The 13,091-nt window shown below is 49.2% G+C and overlaps 1 protein-coding gene across 1 annotated transcript in view; it reads right to left on the bottom strand.

Moving 5' to 3' along the window:
• Nucleotides 1-13,091, bottom strand: part of FSTL4 (follistatin like 4) — a 495,961-nt gene that overhangs the window by 228,432 nt on the left and 254,438 nt on the right. The window contains exon 5 of the mRNA XM_049872391.1: nt 6,877-7,112. Coding sequence (XP_049728348.1) covers nt 6,877-7,112 — 236 coding nt within the window. The remainder of the gene's footprint in view (nt 1-6,876; nt 7,113-13,091) is intronic.

Genomic DNA, 13,091 nt, shown 5'->3' with positions numbered 1-13,091 from the left:
CAGCTCAATAATTTATTAGCAATTTTTAATTACCGGAATGTAATTAATTCATTCAAAACGTGGTGGCTCTGTGAAGCACACCACACGTGCTAAACTGATAACATTCTTCACATTTGCAGGGTGCTCATACCAGGGCATTACTTTCATAAAACCCAGAAGAAATATTCAAGGAACACACATGTTTGTTTTAAGTCATGTTTCCTGATCCTGGAAGCAGATTCTACAAATGGGATGACAGCTCCAAGGAACACTGTGCTGGTGAGGGGTGAGGGGTGAGGGATGTTGTTAGTAAATTTTCAGTTCAGTCAACCCCCAGCTGTTTGACTGATGCTTCCAGAATCTTCAGGGAGGCTCCAAAGCAGGAGACAGTCCATAGAGAGTCTCATTTGTCCTTGGGGTCTTCTGGGAGGCTGTGGCTACAGCAGCCCCCAAGTGATGTCCCTGGAACTGGACTCTGGGAGTGACTGACCTTCCTTTGGCCTGGTGTCCTGATCATTCTGGTGTCCTCAGTCCCTAGCACACGGCTTGGTGCCCAGCAGGCGTGCAATAAATGTCTGTGTACCTGGGTAGCTTGGTGCAAGATGGCCCCATCCTCCTCTGTGGAGTACACACTGAAGTCCAGGAAGGGACTGGGGAGAGAGAGATTCCTTGGCAAGGACTGGGGGAGCAGCACGGTGCTCTGGACGGAAATGTGGGAGGCCCGGGAGTGGATGGGCAATTGGAAACACAGGAAAGGGGATTTGAGAGATAGTGGAATACCAGACCAGGTACAGGCAGGCTTGTCCCCAGAGACTCTGCTAGCTTTGGATCCTGGGTCCTCTGGCCGTCTTCTGGGTTACCCTGAGTTTCTTACCCTTTCTTAGCAGGAGAAAGAGGTCTGGTTTTCTGATGTTCAGAGGCCTTGTTAGTTTGGGATGTGTGAGCCAGCTTTTCCTTGAGAAGCTCCCTGTTAGCCCAGCCCAGCATTGAGGAAAGGGGGCTTTCCTACTACCCTGGATCCTGAGGCCACCTCTGCAGCACCAGAAATCCTCCTGGGGAGAAGGATGAAGCAATTACATCTGCTCTGAAGATGTCACATTGGGACCTGACTGAAAACAGCCACCAACCTGTAGGTGCTTTCAAAGGGCTGGCTGTAGTAGCAGAGCCTTCTCAGGCTCAGCTCTGCCTGTGTGACTCTAGGCAGGTGCTAGCCCTCTCTGGGCTTCTGGGTCCCCATCTGGGAAATGATAAAGTTGAACTAGCTCATCTGACACCCAGTGCGTTTTAGCTCAAACCACCTACCTTGGCATTTAAGGCCTTTCTCCATCTTGCTCTTAGCTCTTTCTGCATTTCTCCCCTGCTGCACCCTCTCTATCCCTAGATCTGCATTTTAGCCACTTGCTCTTCCCTGGGCCTAGAGGTACTTCGTGCCCGCACTCCCTCCCTCCCATTCTCTCAACCTGGCCAACACTCACTCGCCCTTCACCATCCCCTCCAAAGTCTCCTTTCCTCCAGCACATTCTCTAAACATTCACCTGTGTATCCTCAGGCAGATTAATCCCACCCTCGACTCAATGGGTATTTCCTGAGAGCCTCTCATACGCTCCAGAAACTTCCTCTAGAGCAGGAATCAGGGGTGCTTGGCTCTTGCTTCTCTACCAACTCGCTGGGTGAACTTGGGTGACTCATTACATTTGTTTTCAAAAAGCAATGCAGTTGGAGAAGGTGACCATCACATTTGATCATTTGGAAGTCAAATTCTAGTTATTTACAAAATAAATATAGAGGATTGACAACTTTCTTCTCTTTCTTCTTTCACAAGAACACCCACTACCAATGACCTCTTAGCATATACACATAGCTGTCAAAGAAGAAGGTGAGGTTCTTAAGTTCTCTTGTATCTGCCCCTTGAACCTGCCCAGATGTTTACAACAACATCACCACCCTCCTGAGCCCTTTTGATACTGTTTATCAAAGAATGCTCACTAAACCAAAAAACAAACAAACCAACAAAAAAGGCAGCCATTGAATTGATTCCAACTCATGGTGGCCTCGTGTGTTTCAGAGTAGAACTGCACTCCATGGGGCTTTCAATGGCTATAATCTTATGGAAGTAGATCACCAGGCCTTTCTTTTGCAGTGCTTATGGGTAGACTTAAACCTCTAACCTTGCAGTTAACTGTTTGTGCAAACTGCACCACCCAGGTGCTCACTATGTGCTCATTAAATACTTATAACCTCACCACCTCAGGTAGGTAGTCACACAGGTAAGTGAAGGCACCAAAAAAAAAAAAAAAAAAAACACCAACCCAGTGCCGTCAAGTTGATTCCGACTCATAGCGACCCTATGCCTTATCCAAGGAGGCATATAGTATAGACACCCCACTGACCCCAAAGCTGGTGCCCATAATCATCGTGCCACACAATCCCTGGATCTCTCCATGATGGCTCATTGCATCTCTTAGGCCCCAGCACCTCCTTGCATAGGGACCCACTTCAGAGAGTTAAATGCCAGCCATCATCAATGTCTGTCATCATCAATGTCTGCCATCATTGATGGCTGCCATCATTGATGTCTGCCATCATCGATGCCTGACATCATCACGGCCTGACATCATCATGACCTGACATCATCATGACCTGACATCATCATGACCTGACATCATCACGGCCTGACATCATCATGACCTGACATCATGACCTGACATCATCATGACCTGACATTATCATGACCTGGGGGCCCAAGATCTCACAAATCTAGGAAAGCTGAGTCTCTTGCTGAGGGATGGGCTGACATAGCTGGGGACACAAGTAGCTTCTCGTGACAGGGTACAAAAGGCTTGCAGAAGTGTAGAAACGACCCAGAAGTGGGGCTTAATTTAGATTCCTAAAGCAATAAAATTCAAAGTAAAAAAACAGCAACAAAATAATAAGGGGGGGAAAAAGCATCTTTGGCAGCAGGATCTATGTGCTCTGCTAACTTGCAACAAAATGTTGTGTTTTTATTCCTGTGTTTAGTAACACTTAAAGAAAAATGAGTTGCTAGTGATCCAGTAGTATGTTTAATTTTTTTTCCCAAAATGCAAATTATTTCCTCTGATTGCATAAGCCTGGGAACACCTTTCCCCAGCAACAAAGTGCACCTACAAAGACCATTCAGGCCCAGGAAGCTTAAGGGTCCATTTAAAACTGAACCTCTAACAGACTTTTTCTTCCGTAATTTCATGGTTTTTTTGAAAAGCTGCCCAACTCTGACACTGTATCATCCAGTGTAATACAGCCTTGGCGTGGGGAGTGATTGCTGAAAGCTGAGCTCATTTTGTTCAACAGTGTAGGAGATAAAGCGTGAATTCAAAACCAAGTAAGAAAAATAATTTTAAAGTGCCACCTACTACACAAATAGGAACGCCATGTCACTAGCTAGCTTTTAAAACACAAACCCCATGAGAAGTTAAATAGCAGTGACTTTCTTCGTATTCTCTGGTGGTATTTGGTGCCAAGGAAAAATCGGACATTAATTCAAGGGCTTGACCCTAAGAAGAAAGAGATCCTTCCTTCCCTGGGCTTTCAGCAAGAGAGGTTCTGTTTATGACTCCAGGAAGCCTGGTAACAAAGCCGCAAATGTGAGCTGAAGCAATACTTTTGAGTCTGTTCTGATTTTCACATATGCTAATGATCCCTAAATGATATTATATTTCATCCTGCGTTAACAAGGAATCCCACTGCCAGCGCAAACAGAACGCAAATCCAGTTTTCTCGTAAATGGGGCCATGTGCTTAACCGCTGTGCCACTGGGACTCCTAAGGGGGGCTTAGAATGCTGCCTCTTCTCCTGTGAGTGGTGAGGGCCCCACCAGGTCCCAGGAGACCCTTCCCCACTCGGGCCCTGGGGCTCTGGCCACAGATGGTGGGTTCCCAATGGCAGAAGCTTAGCCCCAAATAATCCACTATCCTCCACCTCGCTCAACACTCCAGTCCTGTAATGACTGTCCTAATATTGACTTGGGCAGATAAAGTCCCAGTGGATGAAGTCATAACGTCTCTTTGTAAAGTCTGGTAGAAAAAAAGAGTGGACAAAGAGATGATGTTAGCATTTTTGCTTACGTGAGAAAAAGATGCTTTTAATATTCTTGTAGCAATAACTCCCTGGAAATTTTGGACAAATGACAAATTGTCATCGATGGAGCTCAAGCTGGCATTCAATATTCTGCTGCCATCTTGGGGTGGGGGCTGCAGGAACAGGTCCTTTGCATCCTCATTTCTCCAAGTCCCCCTCTGAAAGAGGCTCTGTCTGTCCATTTCCAACCCTCCTGCTCCCTGTTTAGGTTGTGGTTCTGGGGAAGGGGGAGAAATGCTCACCCCTTAGGGCTGGCCTGTCCTCCACTCCATTTGTAAATCCCTGTTCATAGTGAGCAGGTCTGTATTGGGCACAGTCCACAGGATGTTAGAGGGGGAGAGGCAGCCCTGTCCGCCTGCTGGGGACTAGAGCTGCCCTGAGCACAGAGCAGGGAAAGCTGCTCCATGTGGTCCAGACCCAAGAGGCCAGGTCTGCAGACAGGGCAGCCCTGGGCCTGTGAGTATCTCTGGGACACCACCGGGGCCTGACCCTCAGCACACCCCTCCTCACTCACTCTCCACATACCATTAAGCCTTAAAAATTGGACCTCATAATATTCCCCAAAGTCCCCCCATACCTTCTGGGTAGAGCCCTGGACCCCAGCTCTATGTTCCCTTTGTGATTTGTACATCTCTGTGTTCTAAGGCTGTGGTCTTGTGGGATTTGAATAAATAATGATCACAGGTATCATTAGTATCAAACACTGCAGTGTGCCAGACTCCGTGGTAAATGAGTTTTGTGTAGCATCTCATTTAATCCTCTCCACTGCTGGAGTAGGCAGGTACTGCTGTTAGCCCCATTTTACAGCTGTGGAAAAGGCCGAGAGAGTTGGAGTGACTTGCCCAAGGTCACACAGCTAGAAAGTGGCAGAACCAGGATGCAAACCAGACATTCCCCTCTGCAAAGGGATCTCTGGAAGAACAGATCTTCCACACTGAGTGGGTGAGAATGCACCAAACCTGTGAAAAACACAACGAGCCGGAAGGACTTGGTGGGAAAATTCGATCAGCATGAAGCAGACTATCACCTAATGTGCTCATGGGCGCCACCTCCCCACTGCCCAGGCCTATGCTCTCCAGTGCCTGCACCCCCATGCCCCGCATCATCCCTCACCTCGGTGGGCTTTGTGGTGGTTGTTTTTTCCCTCCTGTGAAATGAGAAATGCTGTTTGAATAACCGATGGAGAGGGAGGCTGTGCACACTCTGATGCAGAAATAAAAACCTTTAGAAAGATGCAATTTAGGGGATATTGGAAACCAGAGAATGGAACATCAGTCTATAAAATTCAACACGGCCAATGAAGCTGGAGCAACTGGTCAAGTGTTTCAGTGCTCCTGGCTGCCGAGGCGTCACAGGCATGCGGCTGGGCAGAGAATCCAGACCAGGGCGTTTTTCCTGGGCTCATTTCCATAATGCGCCTCATGACTTTAAAGCACTTCCACGTTCATGTCATAAGCACAGCCATGAAAGTGTCTAAGACTATTGTCATCATGCGATAAACATGACTTGCCAGCATTCTGCCTGCTCCAGGTGCCTGCGCTGCCACAGCTCATGAGTGACAGAGGAGAGTGGTGCATTGTGTCGGTGCAGGTGGCCCAAGCATAGGCTGTAGGAAGCCAAGGGCCTGTGCCCCATCGCCACGGCTCCGACCACCCTGACTTGCACTCATCTGTCCTGCCCTCTGCAGACTCGAAGCCTGGTAGGGAGGCCGGAGCCCTGGCCCTCCCCTCCTCTGAATGCTCAAAAGCCCACTGCTGTCTGTGTTGTGGGCATCTGGCAGGTCTCTATCCCAAGCCTTCTCTTCTTCTCCCTGCCCTCCCCGAAGCAGACCTCTTACATCGTGTAACCCCAGGTGGGGTCTCCCACTTCCAACATCCCCAGCTCAGCAGTCTATATGGGCCTGTCCCATCTGCTGCTTCTGCTGTCTATATATTTCCTTGGTTAGTCATGCGTGGTCATTTTATTTCAGGATATTTCTACAGATGGCGGCATCTATCGTTAATTGGGGCCATGTCATCCTAGGGCTTTGCCTTCTAATGCTCACATCTTCAAGTGTCTGTGAGCTGCTGAGCACCTTCTTGGTGTAAGGCACTGTGCTAGGTGCTGAGACAACATCAATGCATAAACAGCCATTGCCCCTGCTCTTGTGGCACTTAAAATCTAGTGGAAGCTGACACTGCCTTTGTCCTCAGACTCAGCCCCAGCATAAAGCCTGGGTCCTTTGGCTCCTGCTCCATGGACATGCTCTGATATGTCTTGCTCAGAGGTATTCTAGACAGGTCAGGTATGGAAGGCTTTTCTGTCAGGTCAGGGTTTGATGCCCTGACATGCTAAAACCCCCATGTGTCCACCTGGCCATATTCTATGCACGGAACAGCCTCCTGGTTCATGGGACTCTGTTCAGAAGGGTAAATGTGGTCCATTTCACCACCTTGCAAGGGCTCACCCAACACGAGAGACCTGAGTAATACCTTGCCGTCTGGTTTCTAATGAAAGTGTGTTCTGTGCCAACCAGGGTTTAGTTTGACCTCCCTGGATTCTGTTCTCCAAGGAGCTTCCTCTAAGGGTGGGGGGAGGGGTGTCTTTGGAAGCAGAAAGTAAACAGAATGAGCACCATTGAAATGCCACTGCTGCCATTTTGTTAAAATGTCAGTCTTCATCTCTCTCTACTCTCTGTATGCATTTAACCTGTAGACTCAGCACCCAGGTCATTGATCAAAAGGGCATTAGAAGATCCATCACAGAACCCAAAAGCATAGAGGCAAGAAGCCATCTTCCTACCTTTAAGGAAGCAGTCCTTGCTGTGGACAATGACAATTTTCTTCTTCAACAGACAAGCGGCCCGGTGGAGCTCACAGTGGTTTTCATATAACTGCCCGTTGGAGCCACACACGGGCATGTAGCTGGGCCTGCATCTGTCCAGGCACCGGCATTCCAGCTCCCCCGTCTCTCTGTTGAGCACACACCGGCTTCCGCGGCTGCAGAACTTCTTCCCACAGGAGGCCAGCAGCCTGCCGCTGAGCCCTGCCAGACACACAAACATAGAGGGTCAGCTGTGAGCACTGAAGGGTGGGTGGGTTACAGGCTGCCTTTGTGACTCTTTCAAATAGTGACCAGCAAGGGCTCCATTTGTCTGTAAGGCCAAGGCTGCACAGAGGTGGGGCCTTGGGGTGCTTCATGGAACCTTGGGCCCTCCAACAGGAGGCAGCCACTGGTGTCAAGAACAGTGCCCAGCATGCAGGGCTCAGGCTTCATGGCTGGCTGACACGGAACATCTCAGACACAACCCCTGCCCATCCTGGGACCTGTGGGAGAGCTGCTGATAAAATCTTGGTTCTTTATTAGCCTTGCTTTTCCTGCTGCCAGTTGAAAAATGAAAACTCCAGCCATTCTGTGCTCACGAAGAGGTCCCTCACACTGAAGGACAAAGCTTGCTACTGCTGTTCCCAGGCACCGAAACAACCTCCCGGACTGGAAGCTTATTGAAATCAGTCAATAAGGCTTTTTAAAAAGTGGGCTCCTTCCTTCCTGCCTTTATTCCTTCTTTTTCTTCAAATGTTTCTTGGACAATGACTTTGGGCCAGGCTGTGTGCTAGGTGTTAGAGGTCCCAACGATGAGCACGCTGTGCCTCTCTCTCTCTGATCTTCCCATTCCATATACACACATGCAGATATAATTGATCTGAGACATAATGCAACCAGGGCCATGAAGGAAGGACAGGCAAAGAGCTATGGGAGCCAAAGAGCCACTTTTTGGGGAAGTAAACAGAGAGCCTCATGGAGGTGGCAATGTGCCAATGGACACTACAGACTGAGAGGAGGATGGCTTCCCAATTGATACAGAGGGCTTGAGGCCAGGTTCCCACAGCTGCACTGCAGGCAGCATCTGCATACCCTGACGTGAGCAGGAGTTTACACAGAGGCTAGGGACGGGTGTGGGGGAGTATGGTAGTAGGTGACTTAGAGAGAGCCAAGTAGAAGCATTTTGGTCTGATGTTGTAGGCATTGGGGAGCCACTGCAGAGTCTAAGGGGGAAGTGCTGGGTAAGAAGAAAGTGGTACTCTTTCTTAAGTGTTCAAGATAAGCAAGATGCTGGGGGTGGGGGGAGGGGTTGGGCAGCTAATGCAGGGAGGCCAGAGGCTAGCCTTTTACTCTGGGGAGAAAATGGTTCTCTGTGACACAGACCACCAGTGCTAGTACCAGCATCCATTCCCCACTACCCAGCCCTTTCCAGCACAATGCTGCAGCCATGGGCTAAAGGTAGAGGCCTTGGAAACAGCAGTGCCAGATTGCTTTGGGTCTTGCATCTGCTACGTTACTTGGGTGTCCCCCTCTCCCGTAACCAGCACATACCCACAACAATCTCAGGCAGTAGTACCCAGAGCTCACACACCAGCGGGCAGCACAGCTGGTAAGGTGGCTCATTTCTGGAAGGCCATGAGGGACCAGACAGGCACCATAACCAACGTCACACTCCATCATAACAGTCCAGAAAAGCAGACTCTTGCCAACATGGCAGTCATGGCAACCACGGAAAGTTGGAAATTAAAAAGGGATATCAAAAAACACAAATAATTAGAACATGGATGCAGATCTTATGCCCACAGAGGTTTTGCTTTAAGTTTTAATTAAATCTTCCTTAAAATACTTGGCAAGACAGAATGGCTCTGGCTGTCAAGACCAAGCTTTTACCCACAGCTCTTACCCCGTGGGATTAAAATGTTGAAGGAGAAAAAAATTCCTTTTTTTTTTGGATAAGTCTGCTTTCATCATGATAGATTTGAAAGGAAAAAAATTAGTTATCGTCAGATTAACTGCTTGATTCAATAACTCATTTAAATTCCTCCAGCTTTGGCAAGCTAAGAAATATTGACTTTGTCTTGAATCATAATAAACTAGAAGGTCAAAATATCTCTGAGCAGTGTAAGAGGTACAGCTCCTGAGCCTGTGTGTGAATCTTCTCATCCACTTTGTTAATTGTTCACATGTCACCATGAAGACGTGGTGGTACCGGCTGGCTCCTCTGCAGTATTCCTGTAGAAACTGACAGCAGAGCCAAGGGCCTTGGCAGCAGAGGCTCTGGGCTGGAGGTCTCAGCACCCGCACAGGGTTTATGGCCATTCTGCTGGGGAGTGTTTGATTAGCACGATTTTCCTGGGTGACTGGAAAATGGGTTACCCTGGAAAGCGCTGAAGGCTACTAGAAGAAACTAATATAGTTCTAAAAATATCTGCCTTTGTTTTTTTTCCCAAGACAGGGCCAGGACACAAAGCACTGCCATTGGATCGCTGTTTTAATAAAGTTCCCTGGGCTGATCGGAAATGTGCCCACTAATCACCCTAGTTTGAAGAAACGGGGCCAGTCTCTGAGTGGCTGGTCTCTCAGTTCCTGCCTCTGGGCTTGCCCTCCACTGTGCCAGCACCCAGACTGCTCTCTCCCCTCTCCCTCTGGCTCACTCAGCTTCAACTCCCCTTTGGGGTCTAGTTCCTCCCTGAGGCATTCCCTCTCTGAACCTTGCCCCAGGAGGGAGCCGCTTTCCCTTGCTCTGGCTTCTGGAGGCTCTACAGGTGCTGGTCTTTTGTCCTCATAGATCCAGCCCTGGGCAGGACCCACTAGGCTGAATAACCGATACAGCCCCAATACACTCAGTTGTAAAGAAACGCAATAGTTTTAAAACATGATCTCCTCGGCCCTGATTTACTGCCACTCTTCTAGCCCCAGGGTAGAGGTCGGGATCGGGAGGGTGGTGGGAGTTCTGCATGGAGTGACCTTCTGAGGGTACATCTCCCCTCACCTCCTCCCAGGAGGACAGGAGGGAAGCTGAGAGGGTGGAGACATGATGGGAAGACAAATGTCCGTGAATGTGGGGGCTTCTGGGGCAAAGGTAACTGGAATCCAGGAATGACAGAGCAGGAAGGGGCTTCAGAGACCACCTAACCCAGTCAAACAAAAGCCAGCTCATTGGACAGTGGGAGAATCCACTCTACTTGACCTTTTCTCTTCTAAAACATCCACATCCAGATTCTAGCCAATAACTCTGAGGATCTACGATACACGTGGTACCTCACGTGCCCACATTTGATTAGCTTGCAGGTGACTTGAGGCCTTCCCCACGAGCTGTGCTCTGAGGGTCAGTGCTAGGAAAACACCTGTGCCAACCTGGGTTTGTCAAAGTCCTCAAGGATGCTCAAGTTTTCTCTGACGTGAAAATCGGCTTCCAGCAAATGTTTCGTTCTTAATTATTTGCAATTAAGACAAAAGTAGATTAAAGCCCTGTGTATACCCTTCATAAAGCCCGTTGACAGCAGGACCCATGAAAACTGAGGACGCTCTGCCATGCCCGGGGGCACTGCCAGGCCATCGGGGATCCAGAGTCTCATCTACAGCCACGGAGACACTGACCTGGCAATGGCTTCCTCATTAAACAAGCCCCTTGTCACCACTACTTCCTTGTTGTTAAATAGAAGGGATCCCCACTCCTACCAGAATGATGATGAAATGGTCGTGGAGGAGGTAACCAAGTGAGACTGCCAGCAACTGCCGACAGTATTTATGAGGATGACCGTGATGCACGAAAAAGATATACTGTGCTTAATTTATAGTCATAAAGAAGCCGTTTACCCAGGTTAGAAAATGATCATCTTGCCAAATAAGCCACTTTTCAACACTAATTAAATTCACAAACACAGTCAGAACTGGGAATTGTCCCATTAAAGTTATGGTGTCAAGAGAAACAACTCTATTTGTACTAAACCCACTGCTGTCAAGTTGATTCTGACTCATAGGGACCCTATAGGACAGAGTAGAACTGCCCCCATAGAGTTTCCAAGGAGCGCCTGACAGATTTCGAACTGCCGACCTCTTGGTTAGCAGCCGTAGCACTTAACCACTGTGCCACCAGGGTTTCCTTCTATTTGTACTAGTCAGTGTCAAAGATTTCCTGTGTGAATCAAGAAAGGACTCATGATGTGAATGCCCCAGATCTGGGGTTTTCATAAATTCAGAGCTTCTGCAAAGGTGGTCAGTTTACCAGTGATGGAAGTCCACTCTGCTTGCCCCCAGTGGAGGGCGCTGGACAGGGGTGGATTAACCAGTGAGCACCATATGCACCTGTGTATAGTAAGCAAGGTACTCAAGGACTTAATTACATTTACTATCTGTCTCTGGTGCTAGAGGAGGGTGAATCCCAAGCCACTCCCAGACAGAGAATGTGGGTACTCCTTGTTCACTGGAGCAGGAAGTACCTGCCATTGCTTTCTCACCAAAACCACACCACAGTGGTGACAACTCAAGGCACAGGCGGTTGGGCTATTTTGCTTCCAAACTTTCTGACTCAGTCTCTGTAACTGGTTCTTTGGCACAAAGTACACCAATTAGCTACGGCATCTCAGGGATCATCCCCCAGATGACAGACGAGGGGACACACGTGAGCTCTTCCGATTTGGGATGATAATGCCTGCAGGCATGTTTTGCCCAGTGCAGTGTTTCCGCATCTGAGAGCTTGTCCTCAGCATGATAACTGAGCAGAACCCTGCTCTCCCATACGCAACCCTGAGAGGTCCCACTCCAGATCTCAGTCAGGGGAACTGGCCTATGGCCTAGGCTTCCTCCTGCAGGCCCCAAGTCTCCCAGCAAGGACCTGGGGATGAATTCTCACAATCTCAACCCACCTCACTATAAAGCCACTATGAGGTGAAGGCGTGGCTTTAAGAAGACCACACACCTTGGAGATGCCAAGACAAGCCCAGGAGAGCATGGACTAGAATGTGGAAAACCAGGGGCACAGGAGTGCAAAGCACCAAGAACCAACCACCCTGCGCTCTGGTGGCCTCATCTGACACGTGTCATGAGTCCCAGCATGCCACAGCAGTTGCTTCCAGCTTCTGCAGACAGGAGTCACTAGTACAAGAACCAAGTACCCACTTGTCAGTGCATATACACACATTTGATTACACAGTTCATCATTTGTGCATTGGTGCCAACTCACCAGGGAGCTGCAGCTCTTGCCTTGTACCATGGTTGGGCTTCTTAAAGACTTAGGGCTGAGGACTTGCCTGTGGAAGAGCCATGTGTGTATAGAGGTGAGCATATATGTGGGGTGTATAATCCAGGGGCAAGTGGCAACTCTCTCACTGCACCACCACCCCCCTCGACAACCTGTATTCTCAGGCATGTCCAAGATAGTCCTGGTCACCTTGGCCCTGGTTGAAGCCACAGACAGTCTGTTCAACTTCTGCTCCCTCATTGCAGAGACCACTCAAGTGCCTGTGTCAGGCTGCAGAATTTGAGTCTGTGTCAGCGACAGGCAGAGACTCAGCTCTCCAGTCCCATGCAGTTTCCATGCCCCAGTTGGAGTGTGTGGTAACAAGGGGGCACTTCAGGAATACTGGCCTGCCAGTTCTCCACCCACCTATTGACCCAACAAATATTTTTTGAGCACCTACAATGTGCTAGGCCTCACTCTAGAGGCTGGGGACACAAGGACATGGCACTTGCATCACAGTGGAGAAAGACACACAGTGAAAAGGTAAAGAAATAAGCAAGACAAATGCAGATTGTGGAAAGTGATAGAAGGAAGTAAATAGGGTGCTGCAGTTGGAGACACTGTGGATCTGGTGGTCAGAGAAGCCTCCTGGAGGAGATGACATTTGACCTGAGACCTGAATGTGAGGAGGGCCGAGTCATAAGGAAGGGAGAGTGGAGCAGCAAAGGGACGCGGCACAGGAAGAGGCCTGGGCCATGAAGCCCTGCTCTGAGTCAAACCTTGCCAGGCAACCCCAGTAGATAGTGAGCTCTGATGCAAATGCAAAGATGACCCCTAGTCCAACTGTACCACCTGGGAAGGTGGAGTGACTCTAACTCCCCAGAAGCCCTCAGTCAGCACTGGTGCCATGCCCCCAGGAACTGAGTGTTGGAGGGAAGTCCTGTCACTCTGACACTCAGCACCCCCAGATCCCCTCCTGGTGAGCCTAGCCCATCCTGAAACTATCCTTAGG

The sequence above is a fragment of the Elephas maximus genome, chromosome 2 (genome assembly GCF_024166365.1).
Source record: "Elephas maximus indicus isolate mEleMax1 chromosome 2, mEleMax1 primary haplotype, whole genome shotgun sequence".
NCBI classification, from domain to species: Eukaryota; Metazoa; Chordata; class Mammalia; order Proboscidea; family Elephantidae; genus Elephas; species Elephas maximus.
The sequence above is the reverse complement of the archived record's forward strand: the minus strand, read 5'-3'. Positions and strand labels throughout refer to the sequence as shown.